Source organism: Amia ocellicauda, chromosome 13 (assembly GCF_036373705.1).
Source record: "Amia ocellicauda isolate fAmiCal2 chromosome 13, fAmiCal2.hap1, whole genome shotgun sequence".
In the NCBI taxonomy this organism is placed as follows: domain Eukaryota; kingdom Metazoa; phylum Chordata; class Actinopteri; order Amiiformes; family Amiidae; genus Amia; species Amia ocellicauda.
The window spans coordinates 29821555-29843275 of NC_089862.1; the positions used below are offsets into that span (position 1 = coordinate 29821555).

General features: G+C 39.5%; 2 protein-coding genes across 5 annotated transcripts in view; both read right to left on the reverse strand.

The window, feature by feature from the left end:
* Positions 1 to 671: 671 nt before the first annotated feature.
* LOC136766759 (gasdermin-A2) lies at positions 672 to 11947 on the reverse strand. Of its 4 annotated transcripts, none has more exons than XM_066720562.1 (13): positions 11476 to 11947; positions 10871 to 11147; positions 9440 to 9511; positions 8980 to 9199; positions 8455 to 8647; positions 7724 to 7886; positions 6924 to 7032; positions 6301 to 6345; positions 4774 to 4797; positions 4141 to 4280; positions 3343 to 3511; positions 3106 to 3176; positions 672 to 891 (listed from the first exon to the last, which is right to left on the reverse strand). In XM_066720562.1, the coding sequence occupies exons 4-13, from the start codon at positions 9188 to 9190 to the stop codon at positions 700 to 702; spliced, it is 1317 nt and encodes a 438-aa protein (XP_066576659.1). In that variant the 5' UTR covers positions 9191 to 9199; positions 9440 to 9511; positions 10871 to 11147; positions 11476 to 11947; the 3' UTR covers positions 672 to 699. The 4 variants fall into 4 exon arrangements, with proteins under 4 accessions (XP_066576659.1, XP_066576656.1, XP_066576658.1 ...); XM_066720559.1 differs by having other exon boundaries at positions 10857 to 11147; XM_066720561.1 differs by having other exon boundaries at positions 10841 to 11147.
* A 4268-nt stretch (positions 11948 to 16215) lies between these two features.
* Positions 16216 to 21721, reverse strand: part of frmpd1a (FERM and PDZ domain containing 1a) — a 51809-nt gene continuing 46303 nt past the window's right edge. The window contains exon 16 of the mRNA XM_066720563.1: positions 16216 to 21367. Coding sequence (XP_066576660.1) covers positions 19155 to 21367 — 2213 coding nt within the window. The 3' untranslated portion in view covers positions 16216 to 19154. The remainder of the gene's footprint in view (positions 21368 to 21721) is intronic.

Consider the following 21721-nt stretch of genomic DNA (forward strand, 5'->3'; position numbering starts at 1 on the left):
AAGACAAAGTTTACATGGTGTTGAAAATGTTTACATAACAATTATGTTTTGATAAATGCAATAGTTATTTTTGAACTATAAAATATTGCTTTTGAGCATTATTCCAATATTTACGTTTACACTTGTTTCATTATCTTATTGTATGCCGTTTTTGAGCTTTTTGCTTATTGTAGGATATAGTTATGTTTTGACTGCAGTGTGCGCGTTTAGAAATAAAAGTGTATAGATGTTATTTATAGCAATAATATTAGTTTTATGATCATAATTCAATTTAAATACTCTATTTGTGCTATGTAAATGTAAATGTTGGATTTGATATTCATTAATAAAACTTCTGAGTTTTTTATACAATGGTTTGCCTGTTAAAGAGCTATCGTTACAATGACCAGCTTTGGCGCTTGTAGGTACTTCGAAATGTCGGCGCTTCTAGTGTTAATTAATGCATCATATCATAGAAACCTCTTAATTTGCTATTACACGTAGTTGATAATAACTGTATGCAAATGTTTTTTTTTAAATATTATTTATTATACCGGATGAAAACTGCTGGCGGGCCGTATCTTTGACACCCCTGCCTAAGATAATTGAAGGTTCTGTTATATTGTCCTTTTTCACACTCTGATGATGCTTTGGGTGATTTCTGTGTGGTCTTTCAGTAGCTGAACTCATGCTGAAAAAAACAAGACCCCTTTATTTCAGTCATTGCACGCCCATGGCCACAACAGCCCGCAGCACAATGTACAGCGAGAACAGCCTGTCTCTCTGGTGCCTGGGGGGGGTTCCTTTGTCAGCCTCCTTCCTGGACATCTCCTCAGAGAGCTCTTCTGCCCCCAGAGCCTCCTCCCCTTCCGGCTGCCTACCACAGCACTCCTGTTTCAACATCCCCTCCACCTGTTAAACAGAAGAGAAAGTAAGCCGTCTTACCTCCCGGATCTTTTATCCTAATGGATGAGCAGAGGTGTGGGTATGAGCAGGCTTACACAGGAGAAAGGGAAGCTACTGTTACCTGGGAAGCCTGGAGGTTAAAGCCCTGCCTTGTGTGACTGACCCTGCTGCAAGATGGCCGCTAGTGTAAGGCCGAGATCCAGACATCCCAGCACATGCATATAACAATAACACCAGAGCCGGCCTGCTTGGAGGCCCTGCAGAGAGACGCCTTAATCTTCATTCATTACCCTGATCACACAGACTTGGAATATGGGCATAATCAGTAATAAACCAACTGGTAGAAAAAAAATCTAAAAAATACGTAACATTGAATGAACAAACAGGACTTACAATGACAATTACAATCACAGCTCAAGACTGCATGGGCATTAGAAAGCATTCTAGGTTCTTGTTTTGCAAGTTATTTGATTAAGTTATTCTACTTAATACTATTTCTATCTAATTTAATGCTCCACAGTAGAAAATAAAAATGTTTGTCACTATTTACCAGTCTTGGACATTTATTGCCAGTGTACTCAATAATACATGAACATCTGACAACGTCTTCTGTCTTGTATCAAAGGGCTGTCACATTAGTATGAGAAAGACTCGAAGGGAAGTAACTCATCTTTGACAGCTGCACCATTTTTCTTATAAAGTGTTGAAATTTGATTTTTACAAAATGGTCGGACAATACATTTCTGGATCTATGAAGACTCAAACTGAAAGTAATCATCTTGTATGTTCTCCTCCAAAGTACAAGTTTCTTTATGTATTTTGCTTTATTTGGAAACAAAGTAGTTATTTTTTCTCCACAAGGGGGAGGTAGTGTTGTCCACATTGGAAAAAAAAAATCTGTGTGGCTGATAGTCTGTGCTGAAAGGATGTTTTATTAAAGTTGCTTATCATGTGGTAAAACTGCTGAGTGTTATGTAATTGGGGACTGGGGAGAATGCATGAGTTCTAATGGTAGGGAAAAAATACTACAGTGACATCAAAAAGGTACCCCCAATTGTATCACTGACTTCTTCTTTGTTTCCTGTACTCCACAAAATGTTTCTCTAAAACCAGCTACACAAACTACTGCACCTGACCTACCATGAACAATACACTAAGCTCAAATTCATACATGGGTTACACAGTTGTGATGAACAACAATGGTGTAAATAGAATATATTTGGCATCTAAACAAGGCACTGTTTATTCCCCCCGATTATATATTTATATTTATATATATATACACATGAGATTATATATATATATATATATATATATATATATATATGATGACAGATACACACACACACACACACACACACATATATATATATATATATATATATATATATATACAGCTCTGGACAAAATTAAGAGACCAACATTGATATCTGAACTGGGAGTGGTCTCTATTTTTTTCAGAGCTGTATATGATAGATATATCTCAACTGAAGACTCATGGAATGTTTGAGAAGACACAAAATGGCTGTACTGGTCACTCACTCACATAATGAGTGGCAACATTTTACTTCCCTGCGTTTTGATTATGAGGGAGTCTTGTGACTTCTTGTACAAGGCCTGTTTGAACAGTGAAGTAATAATTCCTGTAACACTAGGACACAGAGCAACTATTACATTAATCAGTCCCTATATTCGCAGGTGGACCATTCTGACTAAAGTAAGCACTATCTCACTGTATTCACAACACAATGTTCTCAGTCAGTACGACCTTAAGCTAAACTCATCATATTTCTTGATTTGAAGAAACAAAAGAAAATGTTTCACAGTTTTCTCAGAAATGTTTCACTGTAATATTAATAGTTTATGGCATTGGGGTTCCTAGGGGCAAAAAGCAGATGTGTTTTTAAATGGCAAATATAGTTATAACATTTACCTTTCCATGAATGCTTGCCTGCGATAAAATGTTAATAGTATCACTATAAAATAAAAACCTACCCAGCTCTACAGTACATAAACGGAGTCTGAACCCCCCCAAAATGCATTCAGTCACAAAGTTATGATGTTTAAATTAAAAATAATGGCATTTGTAATTCACACGTTACCTTCTGTTATACAGTAAATGCTAACAGAATGAAAAATGGGTTGCTGTAAATAGCATAAACCCCAAATAGCAATGCCTGTTACACAGGGGCTGTAGAGCTGGTTTGTAGCAGTTCTTACATGTTCGATCTGCTGCTTGCGCTCCTCTGTGTTCAGCCTGGGGATTTCCAGCACGGTCTGCTCATCCAAGTCTGTGAATAAAAGCAGCCGCCAACAGTGAGGTTTTGCGTTAGTGTTGCATACATTCGCAGCTAAAACCTTTGTAAATTAACAGGAGGGAGAATTATCTCAGAGGGTGGGACACTCATTATTGTTTATTGTTCCTTTAACAAATAAGATGGATGGAAAAGTTCTTACTGTCCATGGCGTTGACTAGAAAAGCGATGGATCTGTTAAGTTCATTCGGCAACTGTTCGGCGTCTTCCCCGGACCACCCCAAAAACTCCAGCAGGTCCGTAAAATGCTGATTGACCCCCTCGTCCAGACAGTCCACATCGGGGGGCACCTTATCCATATGTTGCGTGATCTCAAAAAGACAACAAATGCATTCTGTACTCATGAAACACACAAGCCCCTGCTCAAGACTCCTGTGTCCAGATGGCAGTATTCCAGCACAATCACATCAGTCATTAAAGTGACACTGGTGTATAGTTAACATGTCATTTCAGAGTGTATAGTGTGATGCAGAATGCCAGGTTGGAGGACATGACTATTAAGGGTTTCTCACAAAAACAATACACAGTGCTTCAACTCCGGCTCTGCCCCGCCCACAAGCAGAGCAGCCGCCAATAGTTAGTGGGACCGGAGGCAAAAGTGTGCAATGTGGCAAAACCTCTCCACACCCTGTTATTAATACTGGCAAACAGCAGTAATTGTACTTCACTGTGACCCCTAACAGAGACAGGGCCTGGTTGCAATTCACACCCTGGCAACCACTCTGACGCAATGTCAGTGACTGGGTCTGACTTTGGCCACTATTCGAACAATGCAGAATTGATTGCGTTTCTGATTCATCCGTAACTGAAATGAATATTTTACCATATGATTGTCAGTATATACGTATGTGACTATAACACTCCCAGCATGACACTGGCTCCGGCTCTGGACAGCATACATTACTGGATTTGGTTTTCTCCCCCCCACCCACTCACTCACCATGTACTCCAGCACAGCCAGGGCGTTCTCGTGTGGCAGCAGCTGGCAGAGCAGGGTCCAGATTTTGGTACTACACACCCTGTCTAGATTAGAGAGCTCACTGATTTCCCTATCGATATCATCCTTCATCCCCATGAATTCTGCACAGCCAAAGGACAAAAACAAATTGCAACCATTACACATGAAAGAATATAAAAGACCAATGTGTCTACAGTGCATGTAAACCAGCAAAATCCATTTGCAAATCTTTTAGCACTGAATTATCCAAAATCACCTTTTCGAAGCCGTCTCTTTAAAACGTTCAGAATCCACCACCATTCCTACCTTCACCAGTACATCCTTAACAGCCAGGGTTGCTTCAGACTCATTCACAAGCCTTTACCTGTACTGCACTGTGTTATTGGGAGGCTCTTCTATGGGTTAGAAGGGCTTTAACCTGATGGCTCAGGGCATTTAAATGGCCAAACATACCCTGATCGTCTTCTGTATGATATAGTATAAGTTATATACTGTAGATGTTCACAATCACAATAGCTTCAGATGGAATGTATAAATCAAATTCATGTGAAGACAAAACAGTCTACATTCGCAGCTGCCAAGTCGTTCGTTAGGCCTCAAAATATGGTAATTTACCTGTGTCAGATCTGGATTCTAATCCTGAAAGAAAAGAAAATATATCACAAAAGGCAATTTACCTGAAATAGGTAGGTGGTTAGGTGTTCAGTTTCATGGGCCCATATTCACAAAACGTTAATGTTATCATAAATTTAACAGTCCTATTTTAGAATCAATCAATCAATCAATCGTTAATTGGTATAGCACCCTCTGCAAGGTAGCCCCAGAGTGCTTTACAGATTGAAACAATTGATACAAGGTTGTGGAAATAAATAAACATGATGAAAGACAAACCCCCAATGGTACAAAAAAAAAAAAAAAAGTAAGTTGCTAACTTAGATTAGCACTCTGAATGTTTTATGTGACACTTTCCCACTGGTGTTAACTAAGTGTAACAGTTAACATTTTTTGGAATATGGCCCAGAATCTCTCAAAAACATGTATTTCCAAAACTATAAAGGATTCTGTTTTCTAAATTGTTATAAATTTAGGCTAAAACATATCTACTGCTGAATTCAGACTTTTAACATGCAGAATTAACATAATTACTATGTTTAAAAAAGCACTTGTGCATATAATATTGGTCTAATCTGTTCTGATGCTGAATGGAGGAGTGATACAATCTCTGATTTTGATTCACCCACAGTATTGCAATGAAGAGACCCACAAAGTTAATGTTCTAGTCTTGTGACACCTCGAGGGGTGTAGGACAAGTTTGCCCCAGGATGCAGGCCACAGGGGAAAAGAGGAAACCAAGTGTGTGAATGCAATCATAGTTCATGAGCAGGGGTCATCAATCTTAATCAACTTCGGTAGCTGGTCCAGGATCGGGTATACACAAAGTGGGTTATCCACCAGAACAGGGTCATACACTATAAATCACAATAATTCACAATAGTCTAATCTAGGGGTTTTCAAACTGGTCCTGGAGTATTCCCTGCCCTGCTGGATTTTGTTCCAACCTAGGTCTTAATTACTTAATTGAATGGTATATTGCTTTGTTATGGAAATTAAGGATTCAATTAAGCAATTAAGACCTCAGTTGGAACAAAAACCAGCAGGGCAGGGGGTACTCCAGGACCGGTTTCAGAAACCCTGGTCTATTCCCAAAACACTCCTTCACCCTCCCTCACTTCCCTTTTGGTACAATTCACTAGGGGATAGAGACAATAGGGAAGCAGTCATTAACAGTCGGCTGCCCTGCATTGCCGACAGGTGTGTGCTCCCTACACAGGTGGCTTTGATGAGAGCAGGTAATTGGTTGTCAGTGCATGCAGTGGGGAGCTGTTCCCTTCCTCACATATCTCCTGTTACATACCACGCCCAATCTAATAGTCAATACATCTAATGACTAGTTAAGAACAACTTTCACCAGCTGGGTTGGTTGCGTTGCAAAGTGGTCATCCATGGATACTGGCGGTGAGATAATGATCTGTTCATTTGACAGGGGGGAGCAAGTTGATGTCCAGCCTATACATCACTAGAGCAACAACAAAGAGCAAGATGAAGGAGCTTATGGACAAGGTCCAAGAACTGAAACATTACCATCCGAAAAGAAACACTTGCTTCTGGTTGGTGTTGATGGAGCATCTGCAGAGAAGAGACGCATGTAAAAACATTGCACAATTTGGCCACACAGTATTAGAATAATACTATGTCTGGTGTCACAGACTATTTACTATGTATGTATGTATGTATGGACGTACAAAACTTGTGCTAATCAAGCTCTATTAAAAAAACAACTGTCAGTCTCAACTCCACTCAAGGTATTTCTGCTCAAGAACTTGATACCATTCTTTTCTTCTGGAAGTTTGATTCATTATGTTGTAGCAGCTTTGGTTATTAATGTATTTAAAAAATGTTTAAAAAGCTTTCTAAAGACAAGTGAGTCTAGTCACTGTTATTTGCAATAAAACACTTCACACAGTGCAAAGAGTCAAAGAGCAATGTGCAGTATGCCTGGCTGCATGACAGTCAACTGACTAATATTATATGATTCCCAGTGAGCTAATGGATCAATACGTTTTTTTAAGTGTCATAATCAACCAGAAGTGTGAAAATCCTTCAACAAAACAAAACAAACACACTCTTGAAGACTGTAGATTATTTCTGCAACTCAGCACTTCTCAATTTTTTCCTATAAAGTAAGACTGATGTGCCACACTCACCGACTGTGCCATCCTGGTGCAAGCCGAGGTCATACACCTTGAAGGCCAGGATTGTACCTTCCTCCACCACCATCTCTTGATTTGTGTTGCCCCGCATGTCAGCCTCCACCTCAAACCCCAACACAAAATGCAATGCACATTACCTACCAAAACTTGTCAAGGTTTTTTTAATACACGTGACGGAGTACAGGGCAACACTTCCATAGGTCTTAACAGACTGTAAAAAGCGACACTTCCTGGCTGATTTGCTTGGGTGACTTTCACTCATCATTATGGTAGGAAATGACCATGGCTATAGAAAGTATTCTCCCCCCTTGGACATTTTCACATTTTGTTTTTGATACGATTTTGATAATTTAAATAGGATTTTTTTCATTTAATTTACACACCCTACTCAACAGTTTGAAGAGGCAAGAGAAATTGTATTATGACATGATATTACAGTAAATAAAATAAAAAAATGAAATGTCTTGGTTAGAGAAGTATTGACCCCCCTAAATCAATATTTAGTAGAACCACCTTTGGCAGCAATTACAGCTGTGAATCTTTTGGGTTAAGTCTCTACCAGGTTTGAACATTGTGATTGTTCAAGCTCTGTCAAGTTAGATGGACAGCAATCTTCAAGGCTTGCCACAGATTCTCAATCAGATTAAAGTCTGGGCTTTGACTGGGCCACTCAAGGACATTCAATTTCTTAAATGCATAGAAATGTCAGGTTGCAACACAGCAAAATGTGAAAAAGTCCAAGAGGGGTGAATACTTCCTACAGCCACTGTATGTAAAATGATATATCCCTTTACCTTGGTTACAGGCTGTATATTCAGCGTTAAGCTCCCACTCCCTGACAAAGATTTGTTTATTAAGAGCTTGCTTCTAGCTTTGATGGACTGGGTGACCACTCCCAACCCATGAGCTCTTGCCTTGCTCAGCTTCTGAAGCAGCCAGTGGTTCAAGTTTAACTTTCTTTAAGAGGCCAAAAAGAAAAAAAAAATTAAATGTCACTGAAAGAAAGAAAGAAAAACAAGGGGTCTCATCACCACATGCATCCCATTTCCATTCAGTTTACAGCATCCAACCTCAGCATAATAAAGAGCTTTAGAAAGCATGAGAGAGAACGTCAGGTTTCATCTCCCCCGCTCACTACAGACAACCTCACAACCATTTCCACTGCATCAATAAATGCTTTTGTTTGTTTAAAAACAACCAAACACTCAAACTGTGTGAAGTCTGTTTCAAACCACTTCCTAAAAAAACAAAAAAAAAGTATTACCATAATTATTACCACAATAATCTGAATACATTCAAAAACCACAAAGAAGTTAAAAGCACGAAGAACATAATATTAAAAATACTTGGAGCTTATTCAACACCCCAGGACACCCTACTAAACCCCATGACCTTTACGGGCTATAAATAGCAGTAAAGAACATAAAAAGACTTATACAATGCTTTGGTAAGACAGCATCTTTCAAACAATTTTAGAAACCACAAGAATTGAACAATGCAAAACAGTGATGCAACATTCACTCACATTTTGTCCAGCTCCTCTGCTAGCTTGTTCAAGGAGATGTCTATGAGCTCCACGCTGAAAGAGCCCACAATGTTGCTCATGTCCAGTGAGGCCTTGCTGTCAACCTCCACGTAATTGGCCGTCACTTTGCCCCTGATTCTCCCCAGCTCCTGAGATGATGTTTTCAGAGTCACCTTTAGCTGTGGGCTGCTTCCTGTGAACAGAGTTCTCAGACATTAGTGTGGAGGAAAGGGTGTGAGTGAGAAACATAACACCTTCACATCACCATGCACTTCATCCTATTCTATAGTTTATATTACTTTCAGGTGCACACCAGTACCGTAACAAGTAACTGGGAGTGAGTGTAATATTCCTGACTATTCTTCATTCTAAGAATACACAGCAGGCAAAGTGGTAAACTAGAACTAGAGATGGGAATCTGAGCTGGCCAAACCATGAATGCCTGGACTGGAATTTGCATATGCACTCTGTGTATTGGGATAAGCTGAAGCTACCAGTTTGGTCCGGCTTTCACCTACTGCTCACCGACATCTACAGTGTCCGTGTCCTGCAGCACGTCCTGCAGCTTCACGGACGTCGGCAGGTACTTGTTGGGTCTCCACGGCCAAAAGGGAACAACCTTCCTCACCAGGCAGAGAGTCTCGAACTGAAACGAAGTGCTGATGCTTCTGACGGGCACCAGATTCCCCGTAGGGTCCAGCTCCCTAGTCAGGAATTGTGTCGCCTTGTGAAACATCCCTCCTCCCTGGAAAATAGGAAAAGCAGAGTGAGCTTAAAACTATATGTGTCAGGCAAATCTCAGTGGAAAAATATAACTGATGTTGATCAGATGATATCCTGCTTGACTTCTTGTAAGGCCTTAATGTTTAACCAAAGCTAGAATGTCTCTCCATTCTTCAATAAGTAGCTTTGAGCATCATATTGTAACTTGTAATACCCTCAACAGATAACACTGTAACGGTGAAAAATAAAGACTACAAGCTACCTTCTAACAATGTGCGCTGCTGCGTCTCTCAGGAAGATCCACCGACTACTGTTGTAATATCCTGCAGGAATGCTTGTGAAAGAGTGAAAATGGTTATCGTTAATATATTTTGTTTAAGGTTAAAGTCATTTTTCTCATGCTACCGAAAACTCAACCAGCATTTTGATAGCCAAACATGCACATGCTATGGTTGCGGATAGAAGTCATATTCTAATCAAAGTAATAACTGAATCAACAAGTCCAACATGGGGAAATAGGAGGGTCTTTTATTTTATTTTTTTATTCAAAATGGGAATGTGTTCCAGTAGAAGGATTTTGAGCAGAATAAAACACATCTAGATTTTTTTTATATATAGCCATACATTTAATAATCGAGGACATTTTATTTAGGAGACACCAAACACTCCTTAATTACATATCTTCAGATTGTATCATTCTCTCTTCAAAGTACAGAGGCTACATTTACAAAAATGTAATATGTAAAATCAAAATGCAATCTTGTTAAAAATCTTTAGAATCACAATGCTTAAGGATTATACAAAAATGCAACTTTTTGATTTACACACCCTACTCAACAGATCTGTCTGTCGGGGTAAACATGGACACTGGCATCATTCCAGCACTATGGTTGCCAGCTCAAAAAAACTGGACAAAGAGACATTTGGTAAATAAATAAAATACACTGCAGTATATTCAGAGGCTCTATCTTTGAACCGTTAAAGTATAAAAATGACAACACTAAATACTATGAATTTCTAAATCCTATCCAAAATGACTGAGAGGTGTGTTGGAGCAAATACTTAAATGTTTTGGAGCGAAGGTACTAGAGGCTGCCTGGTCTGGTGCAGAAGTTGTAAATGCAAAGTTATTATTATTATTATTATTATTATTTATTTATTATTATTTTTTTTTATTAACATGAACCTAAAAGAAACAATAAAATCGGAAGAATGTATTTATCAAGTTTAACGGTTCAGTGCATCCTCAGATCTTCCCCACTTGAAATGTTATTATATGACGTCGCTTCAACAAAACCGGATAAATAGATACATAATAAAACTAATAATAATAATAATAATAATAATAATAATAATAATAATAATAATAATGATAATAATAATAATAACACGAGTTTTATACGAGCCTGGGATGAAAGTGGGGATGAAAAATGTACATTTATCTTCGTTCATTTATTTCTCTTCTCGCTTTCTATTCAAATAGGATTGTAATGCAAAAATTATAAAGTAATGACATTTCTGATTAACATAATCATAATTATAATAATATGCATCCAACCCTACAAATACAAATCTTCTGTTCAGACTATGTACATTTTACACCATAACGAAAAACGTGAAATATCTGTCATATTTGAATGTCCAGGAAAATATAAACACATACCCTCAAGCATACTCACATAAAGTCACTCACTGTAGTTGCAAACGCAGAATATCACTCTTGTAATGCAAGTTGGAAAAACATCCAGGCAGGAATAAAAAGTGAACTACTGTAGAAGATATGTCATAAGATAAATTAATATTAAGTTTGATCACTTCCTAGATGAGTAAATATCGATTATTATGTTTATGTCCCGAGCACAGTTATGTCAGTAACTTCCTGTCTTCAGCAAGAACAGGAAACAGCCATCACCCCGATGCTTTACGTGACAATAATGTGTTTTCCCACTGACACAACGATCGTGCCTTTCCTAAAGAAAGAAGAAGAAAAAAAAACAAGAAACAAGAGGAATTGAAAGTAAAAGCAAAAAGGCGTTGTAAATTGACCAACTCCCAATTGTTGCATTGTGTCTATTTTGTACTCATTTGAGCTAGCCATTTCTCGGGTGAGATGATGCGGACCGCAGGCATTATTTGACCACATTGTTATTGCTATTCACGTTATACATTTCTGTAATATAAGGTAAACACATACTCCCCGTAGTGATGGCATAAAATAATACAGGACCAAGGACAACTTAATATTACCAAACACCTGTCATCTGATGCAAGCTGTGTGCTGGCCAATCTAGCTCATACCTGCCGATGGATAATAGTTTGTTGTCTTCTGCAAGGATTATTTGCATCATGTTTTCCCTGTTTATGCATCCAAATTCTTTCTTGTTTTTGCATTTGCATTGGCTGATGTTTTTTTTTTCTTCATTTATATTTAGTCTTTGTACTTTGTCATTAATGCATTACTTTTCTCTGAACTGAAGAGCTTTATCAGTCTATAATGTCTCTCAGGTGACAAACCCAACAGATCCGTCCACTTTCAGGACAGCCCTGGAATATATTGCTCTGCTCTGGAATTTATTGTATAATTAATTCTCCACCATCTAGAGTTTCATACCCAGATCCTCCACATTGTCTGTTGCAAATTTTCAGATAACTTCAAAGACCAAACCTCAATCTGGGAGTTTGAAGAACCTTTCTTTAATGAAGTGGAGCTGTAAAGCAAATTGAATCTTTATTACAAGCTTGAGAGAGCAGTCCAAATGTCAGTCTCAAAGGTTTACAAGTTTGTCATAGGCTTTATACTTTTGAATCATGGGTTGGGCATCCTGGCCGTCGGGCAACTCCCGTCACAGAAAGAGATAGTACATGTTATTTTTAAGTTAGAAACAGATAAGCAGAGAAGCATCCATTATCTTTGGTAAACAGAAGAACAACAGACGAACCCAGAGAAAAGGAGTCAGCAGATCAGCAAACCTTATCTTGACCAGTATTTATAATACTAATATTAACACCAATCATTTCAGTTAATATTAATCATTAAACACTTGCTTATTCAGAGTTCAAGACAGCAATCACACTTCCCCATTGAAACTGATAGAAATAATAACAAAGCACAGGTACAGTATTGATTGTTTAGACAAGTTGTATTGATTAGTGATCAGTGACTAGGCTTCCCCATGCTCATGCCACCCTTAATCCTACCCGTCAGCCACAGCTTTTCAATTGCTATTCCCCCTTCAAGTGCAGCAGCTCCTCGAGCAGTGACAATGTGTAAGCTTCAACTTAGTAGCCTTATGTATCTGTTTTATGCTATTTTCAACAGGGTGTCAGTGCCTGGATGTGGCTGGAAACTTTTTGAAAGACAGAGATTAAATGGAATACTTGAGAGGCCAACCACAGAAACACTGCTGTACAAATCTCCCTGCTTCCTGTTCCTGTTTATCTGTAATTACATTCGAGTTGACCACTGCCACAAGAAATAAACTTTAATTGTCACATTTACATCTAATACTTCTGTGAGAATCTGACATGTATTATTACATAAACATACAATATACACTTACCCATAGCTGTAGTGATTGCTGAAATTGAACAGATACTATCAAAAGAAATTGTTTTCTGATTTGTTGAAAAACAAATCTTACTTCAGCTCAACAATATGCCAAAGTTTGTGGACAAACTCGGCTAATGGCTTACTTTCCTTTCCTTTCACAATGAAAAACACACACAGGAATAGACATTTGCCATCAGATACCGTTGTGTGGCAAGATCTGGGTTTACTGGGTTCAGAAATCAAAAGAATCGTGCTGCTGGGGACAGAGGACAGTGTTAGGCTCATCACATCCCCTCTTTAAGCCACTTAAGATAGAAGGACAAGAGGTGGAACAAGTGCCAAGCTTTAAATATCTTGGTACTGTGCTGGACCAAAACCTTCTGTTCACTGAAAATATTGACTATATACAGCGATCAGCCATAACATTATGACCACCTGCCTAATATTGTGTAGGTCCCCCTTTTGCCAGCAAAACAGCCCTGACCCGTCGAGGCATGGACTCCACTAGACCTCTGAAGGTGTGCTGTGGTATCTGGCACCAAGACATTAGCAGCAGATCCTTTAAGTCCTGTAAGTTGCGAGGCGGGGCCTCCATGGATCGGACTTGTTTGTCCAGCACATCCCACAGATGCTCGATTGGATTGAAATCTGGGGAATTTAGAGGCCAAGTCAACACCTTGAACTCATGATTCATCAGCCCAGGCCACATTCTTCCATTGCTCCGTGGTCCAGTTCTGATGCTCACGTGCCCATTGTAGGCGCTTTCGGTAGTGGACAGGGGTCAGCATGGGCACCCTGACTGGTCGCTCAGATCCTTACGCTTGTCCATTTTCCTGCTTCTAACACATCAACTTTGAGGACAAAATGTTCACTTGCTGCCTAATATATTCCACCCACTGACAGGTGCCATGATAACGAGATTATCAGTGTTATTCACTTCACCTGTCAGTGGTCATAATGTTATGGCTGATCAGTGTATGTAAAAAGGCACAACAATGACTTTTTCTATTCAGGAAACTGGGAGGTTTTAATGTTGGTAAGGACCTTTTAATGTCTGCCTATAGATCTCTAATTGAGAGTATTCTTACTTTTAACATAGTATCGTGGTATGGCAATCTCTCAAAATTGGCAAGAGTTGTCAACCAGGCAATTAAAATAATAGGAATTAAACATCTACAATTAGCAGATCTCTATCATCAAGCAGTCAGAAGGAAAGCAATTTGAAGGACCGGTATAAGTGTTTTGTAGAAAGTGGATAATGTTTTATATTAATATTAGCATTAGAAATAATAACATGTATACAGACCTAGCAGATTAGATTTATCGAGTTAGCAAAAGCCAACAAGGTGTTTTTTCAGGTCGTACCCTTTTGATATTCCTCTCTCCACTTTGACTTCTGTTTATTATGATAAGAGGATCACCCAACAGATAAACAACCCACAGTTTCCAGTTTGCTTAGTGTCTGTTTGTAGAAACAACTGTTTTTCCAGCCAGTCTGAAGATGTCACATCATAGTGATTGATTGACAGTTGTTGATGACTGTGGGACCGGACTTCTCGGAGTACATCAAAGGAGGCAATTTGGTTTCCAGATCCCTCACCTCCCTCCGGGAAGACAGATCGCAAACAGACCAGTGCTTGCACTTTATTGGACCCTGCTCACAGCCCCAAATGTCATTCTTTCTATAAATGCTGTTACAATTTGTTGTTCAGAGAGACTCCACTGAGGTTGGGGAGCTCCCATGTCGGGGGCTTCCAGGCCAGGCATGTTAAATAAATATATTATCCTCTGTACCCAGTCTGCTTCCTTAAAAATAGGGTTCAACACTATTCAGATTTCTAATGACAACACACACCCTCTTAATTCCTCGTTTCACTTATTGCCCTCAGGTCGATGCTATAAAGTTCTTGCACAAACAAATATTTTATTCCATCTGCAATTTTAATCCTTAACGAGGGAAAAGAGATGAGAACATGAGAAGGGTGACGATACTGTGTGGGAATATGTGTGGGTGTGTCTGGCTGGTAGGGGAGAGCAATGTGTAGGTTGTTTTATGGGAGAGTATCTGTGTAGGCATGTGTTGTTGTATGGAGTACATGTATGTAGGTGTGTGTTTTTGTATGGGAGAGTGTGCGTATAGGCATGTGTTGCTTGTATGGAGAGAATGTGTGTAGGTAGATGTTGCTTTTATGTTGGAGTAGGTGGGTGTTGTTAGGTGTTGTTTTTATGGTAAAGTATGTGTAGAGGTATGTGATGCCTGTATGGGAGAATATGTGTGGGTGTGTGCTGCATGTATGTGAGTAAAGGATGTTGCTGGGTAACAATGAGTTGCTGCTGTGCTTTCAGCTTCTAACATGGTGTATTATTTTAATATTGACTGTTATTTACTAATGCTGTGTGACCCCTGTGTATGTTTTTGGTGTTATTGTGCCACGATGTAAGCTAAACATCTAATTTAAATGTTTTGTACTATTTAATGGACATTAAAGTTTATTATATAGGCAAGTATCAGGACTGGTGCTAAGCTGCTTTTCCCAGCTTGATATAAACGTAAGGAACTGTAAAATTCAAATTTAGAAACATTACATTTAAAAATCCAGGTGAAGCCAGTGTTCCGAGTTGGATTCACATCACGTTATTTAACTTGACCAGCTATGTGAATGCTTAGATGAGACAACACATTATTGCTTGTTTACACTTAATAAAGCAATTCTGCATTTCAAGAAAAATGTGAGAAAGAAAAAAAGTATTATTACTGAAAAAGGTAAACCATGCAAGTTGCTTGCGCATGCTTATGCTTATGGCATGCAAACATTGTAAAAACCTTTATATAACATGTTTATGAAGCATAAGTAAGCTTAATGTGATTGCTTTATTTGTGAGAGTACTTTATATTTATATAAACTGAAAGCAGTTTTAAAAACAAATTTAAGAAAATATGAAGTTTACCAACTCTGCAGACTTAGATGAATTCCTGTTCCCATCGATGCCAATTACATCGAATTTCCAGAATGGCCTACAACCCAGTAAATGAAACCTTCTATTACCTGTCCACCAGACCAGATATAAATACAACATTTGCTTGTGTTGATTATTAATGATCACATACAAATCTATATGTAATCAAATAACTGCTACTTATTGTAAGTAATCCCACTTGCTTTGTTTCACAAGGGACGTATCTGCTTCTGAGAGCTAAGTGTTTATCAAATTAATATATTCTTGTTTTTGTCATTTGATGAAAGTATGCTTTAACCGAGGCAGGCTCGTCATCCCACTCCTAACACCAGTGTAACGTACTGTACAGTGACCTCACAGCTTCAGAATTAAATAAAAATGTACAATCTTAGGATTGTATTCCTTTTATGGTGGAAATTTGTAGTGAGAAAAATGCTGAGTAACAAAAAAACAATCCAACGTATTACTGAATATTTGTTTTCCTCTTTGTGTAACCGGGTCTGGATAAAATCATCAACAAACTTGATATGTTCTTTCAAATGTGTGTTTATTGTTTGAATACAGTATAAGAAAGTTGAAGATTGTCTAATACATTTTACTGAACTGAGGCATTTACATCATATGGCTTTGGTTGTCAAATGTACAAGCATTGGTTTTTCATACTACAGTGTAATTTAATTGTCTTAGGAACACATTCTTCTATAAATTGGGCAGGGCAGTCTCTCACTAAACAGCAAGTGTACGAAACGTGACATCACAGCTTGCCGATTACTGAGTTTCTGGTAACCATGCTAAACAGTCAAAGAGCTTTGGTCAAGGGAATCAATATGCAGACCATGCATGTATATCAAGGCCCAGAGTTTTTTAGTTTTTTAAATGCTCTTCAATCAAATAGGGGCAGAGCAGCAGCATCATGGGAAAACTCACAGTGAGAAAGAGGCAGATATGCAACACAAGGTGTCCTCTAGGTAGACACGATACAAAAATGATTGTGTCTACTTTGTGTCCTGAACCTGTACTGTTTTAGTAATAGACCAAGTAGAGAGCATATCTGGGGTACCTTGAAGTTTCCAGCAACAATACAATGATAGCATATTTATAATACTTTTAAGATGGACAGAAAATAATCGACCTTCCTGGAAGGCACTATTGGTTTGCCATTTCTACACTTGTGATGTCATATACGTTCATTGGCAAACCTTCAGTGGAGCAAAAGAGGAATTTGGGAGAAAATAGGGCAGAGAAAGGCTCTTTTAAAAAGAGGTTTAGACATTATGAATACATTCTTCTTTAAACAAGGAAAACAGAAAAGGATCTTCATGCTCATGGTCACATGCGTTTCAGTATTTTGGAGCCTTCACTGAAAGCTAACATAACATTATATTTGTGAAGTAATGTGACAGAATGCACCAATGATGATATTTTCCAAGAATGAAAACATATTAAGTAAGTATTAATTTGAGAGATGTGAAAGTAGAGACTGGAACTGGTCTCCACAATAATTTAACATGTGTGGGAGGTATTCAAATACAATAATGACAAAATATAACATCATGTGTGATAAATGTAGCATTTGTAGGATGGTTCTATTGAGGATTAGTGTGTAAAATAAGCGGAGAGTCTTGCAGATTCTGTCTCAGTCCTAACACTGATCTTTGGGTTGAAGGCATACACTTCTGAAACAATAAACCTTACCATTTACATTTTGCATTACCCGGTTTAATCTGCCTCTCTAAGTGTTTTGCCATGGAGTGGCTAGTTAGGAACACTAAGAATAGTATGAAATAGAATACATTCCCAGAGGAAATACCAAATACAGCCAGTTAGGCACTTATCCATTGAAAATCAAACAAATGGTTAATTTTGGTATGATTAAACATTATTATTATTATGAACAAACTACTATCCTTATTTCATTTTAAGAAAGTCCACTATCTCAGAGAGGGACACTCCCTGATTACAGTAGTTAGAGTGTCTAGGGAAGGGAGCTCAAATTAAAGAGTATTAGGACTTCATAAAATACGCCATTAAAAAAACTCCACATACGTATGAAATGAAAGGTGATTTAATGTGCTGCTGAGGTTTTATTTCATAAACAAGCATGTTCTGTTCCTATATTCATATTTTTAGCCTGCAGAAAATTTGCATAATGAAAAGGCTGCTTTGGAAATGTATTACTTTAGAAGTTTGAAAACCTGTTGGGATGTGAACAGTTCAAGGACAAAATGCAGGCAGGAATGATATAAAAGCCGTGCAAGGGCTGTTTTATATGTATAGTATGCAAATGATGCAAGTGATTAGCCTCACCCAAACACTAAACTTTCAAACTGTATATCATTTCTAACATCTCCATCTATATTTGACAATGTACCAAAGGCAATTACATTGATCTTCTGTAACTATGTTTTGAAGGAAAGTGAAATCTCTAAGCAAAACAAAGCTGTGAAGTCTTTACCTCATAAAAAACTAAAAAACTCATCATTCAGTCATTTTCTTCTGCAGCATCATCTTCATGACTGTTTTTCTCAGACCAAGTAACCTGAGATGCAGCACAAAATTCATCAGAGAAATTGAAAATTATAAAGTAAATAACGAAAGGAGAATATGATGGGTTGTTAGTTAATCTTAATTCCGTTTCCAAAACAGATCAGAGCCGTGAGCATTTAAATACAGCTGCAGTGTCTAACTCCACTCTGCATTTACTATGAACATTTCCATTCCACTTGTACCACACTGAAAGATTTTAAACCAACTTGACAGTTTGGGCAATAGGGACATTACACCTTTAAAAGCAATATGCTGTAGTCACCAGGCCTCTGCTTTTCAGCTTGTGCTCAAGTAATATCAATACATAAATCCTATATTGGTGGTAACATACAGCATCAGACTGGGCTATCATGATCAAATAGTTTCAAAAAGTGATGAATGATCAAATTATAACACTGGTGTACTACCCAAACATACTAATCCACCTTGGGAAATAGTGTAGAAATAATCAACATTCTTATCAATAGCTTCCAAATGTGTACATTTGGCTCCTGTACTGAAAACAAATGCTTGGTTCTACTCCAAAAATACTTTTGAATCATTAATTTGAGTACAGATGTGAGAGTGTATACTCATTGAGAGGATGTTGCAAAGAAACCTTCTGACTGTCTAAATGTAACAAACCCATTTGCCCCTCATCATGAGGAACCTTGGAAAAGGACGGTCAAGAAATACATGAATAAATACATAAATAAATAAATACATTAATACACAAGTAAATAAATAAATAAATAAATACACACATACATACATACATATGTAACCCAAGCAAATCTCATTTATATGTTAAATGAGACCAAGCAATACATTTATATTACATTTTTGTGTGCAAGACGTTCTCCATAGAAGTCTCTGAAATCCCCTGGAGGAACAAAGAACAGCCCTGTGAGCCCACTTGAGCTGAGAGGGGAGCAGTGTGAGGTCACAGAGAGGTCAGGGTTCGGAAGAGCTGTGTTAGACAGAAGACCCCAGCAGTCAGGGCCGTACACTGCCGTGCCAGCAGCTTGATGGCCAGGTCATGGCAGCTCTTTTTCCCGCAGGCCTTCTCAGCAGCTTGGGCAAACTCCTTATAAGTGCCCACTATCTCTCGCAAGCTGCTGAGGACCTCAGTGTGTCTCTTCTGGCAGCGGACACAGTTTGTAAACCAGAGACAGACAGTTGTTAGCTGGACCAGAGTCTGGAAGCTGTCTGCGAGAGCCAGCAGCATTTCTTCCGGGGTTTGTCCAACTCTGATGACCCTCTGACAGCTGGACATCAACTTCCGAGACTCAGCGTAGAGGAGGCGTTTGTTCTCGGAGAACTGCACAGCGCAGGTCTCCTTGTGGTGCTGGCCCCGGCTCTCTGGGTTTCTCTGTAGGACCTGCAGCAGTTCCGAGATGTCTTCCTGGAGCAAGCTGAAGCCTTGTGGGGTCTCATATTTCTTATTCCTCAGCTGGTTCATTGTGTCCTCCAGGTTTTGTGTTAGGTAGCAGTCAAAACTTATGTCAGTATCCAATGGAGACAGCAGAGGGCTGAGCTCAGAGGAGTAGAACCCCCGGGCTGAAGGAGGCACCGTCAGAGGACCCTGTGTCCTACATGAGAACTCAAAGACGGTCAGCTCCTCATCGAAGTTACTTTCTGTCCCACTAAAGCAGTTGGCATAAACTGTCTGGCACCCACATGTCTCCAGTTTCATCTTTGGTTCATTTGTCAGAGACAGGCATTCAAAATCCATGTCTGAACTGCAGCCCGCCTCCATACTCCCTGGGCATGGCTTTGGCTGCTCGGTTTCACAGTCTGCTAGAAAAGCAGCCTGTATCTCTTCTGCTTGACTGTAAATAGTTTGTGATGACTGATCCTCCACTTCTCTCAGTTTGTGGAAGGGCCTTTGGGAACCTGTTCTAGCCTCAATGAGATCTGTACTGGGAGAGGCAGCGACAGAAGGCCCAACTTCATCTGTTTGGTTCACGGAGACTGTGACCAGTAGGCTGCTCGAGCAAGGTTCTGACTGTGCTGCTGTGCAAGAGCTGTCATCAGGAAAATTCTGACTGTGGATCGCTAAGGAAGTATTTGTTGAGTTGTTGATTGTTTCCTGAGATCTTGATAGGTACAACGGCAACCTTTGAATTTTGCCCCTCAGCGTAGATGAGGAGAGCCGACCGACCACACCAGACGTGCTGCTGAAGTTGAGGCCCACTTCTTTGTTGCCGCCCATATCTGCAGCAGCTCCCTCAACACCCACCTGCAAAAGACACTCGTGACTGAACGAGATGCCTTTTCTCATGGTCACCACAGAGTTGTTCTCCACAGCTGGGGAGCAGTGCTCCTCGGAAAAGATGGGAATTGCTTCTACAAGATCATTGTCACCTTCTGGGCTGGGAGTGTAGAACAGCTTTGGGAGTGGGCTGATCCCTACCACAGCTAGAGTAAGCCCCCCACTACTCAAATTGGAAAGCTGAAGATATGCGTCGTAATCCATATGATTTTCTGTAGCTGGGGACGCACCACTGGCTTCTATGATGCTGTCATCTTCCTCTACATCCTCCATTCGCTGGCCCCCTCCAAAGATCTTCTCTTCCTGAGAGGTAACATTAGAAGGTTTGGCCTCTTCACTGGCCTGGCTTAAGAACATGTGGTGGATGAAAGGATTTTCCTCAGCCACCAGGTTGCAGCTTGTGTCCTCTGCCCTGCAGCTCACCTTGCCCTCTGAGTCTCTCCTGCAGTGGATGGCCATGATGGGAGACACCACACTCAGGGATTCGGACACGGATTTGGTCTCCATCGTGTCCGGCTCCATCTCCATTAGGTTCGAGGACAACTTCTTGCTCTGCGAGGCTGGCTGGGGTTGGCGGCAGACAATCGGCTTGGTCTCCAGCATTGCAGGCTCACCTTCAGTGCTGCGCAGGGAGAAGGTGGTCGGGGAACGGTGTCGGTGAGAGGATAAAGGATCCTTCTCGAAGCAGCATGGCTCCTCATCATCTTGCGGAACAGGAAAGGACACTTGGGATGTGTAGTCAGTTTCCACGAAGGAGCGCCGCTTTCGGGACTTCCTGACAAACGGCATAGCCTCTTGTTCCTGCTCCCGCTCGGGGACACTGATTCCAATATCACTCAGGCTCAAGGTACGTTCCAAACAGGTTCCCTCAGCAGCATCATCTGTGAAAAAAACATGGACAAAGAAAAAGAACATTGTGCGTCTGTCATTTTATTGCAAAAATAGTAATGAGGTATAATTTTCATATCTGTTCGTGACCGGTTATAAATCTACAATTGAAGACTCTGTATAGGAAGTTGAAGAAAGTGTTTTGTGATAATTATTTAATGTTTTGTATTGGTACTAGCATTGGTACCAGATTCGATTTAGCAGGACAAGCAAAGGGTCAACAAGGTCGATTTGTTAGAAACTCCCGTCAGTAATGAAAGATTATGCAGTGCCGAAATAGCCTACAGATGTCTGCTGTGAATTTGTTTATGGCTTAATCGTTTCTCCAGATAAGGCAGGAATGTTTC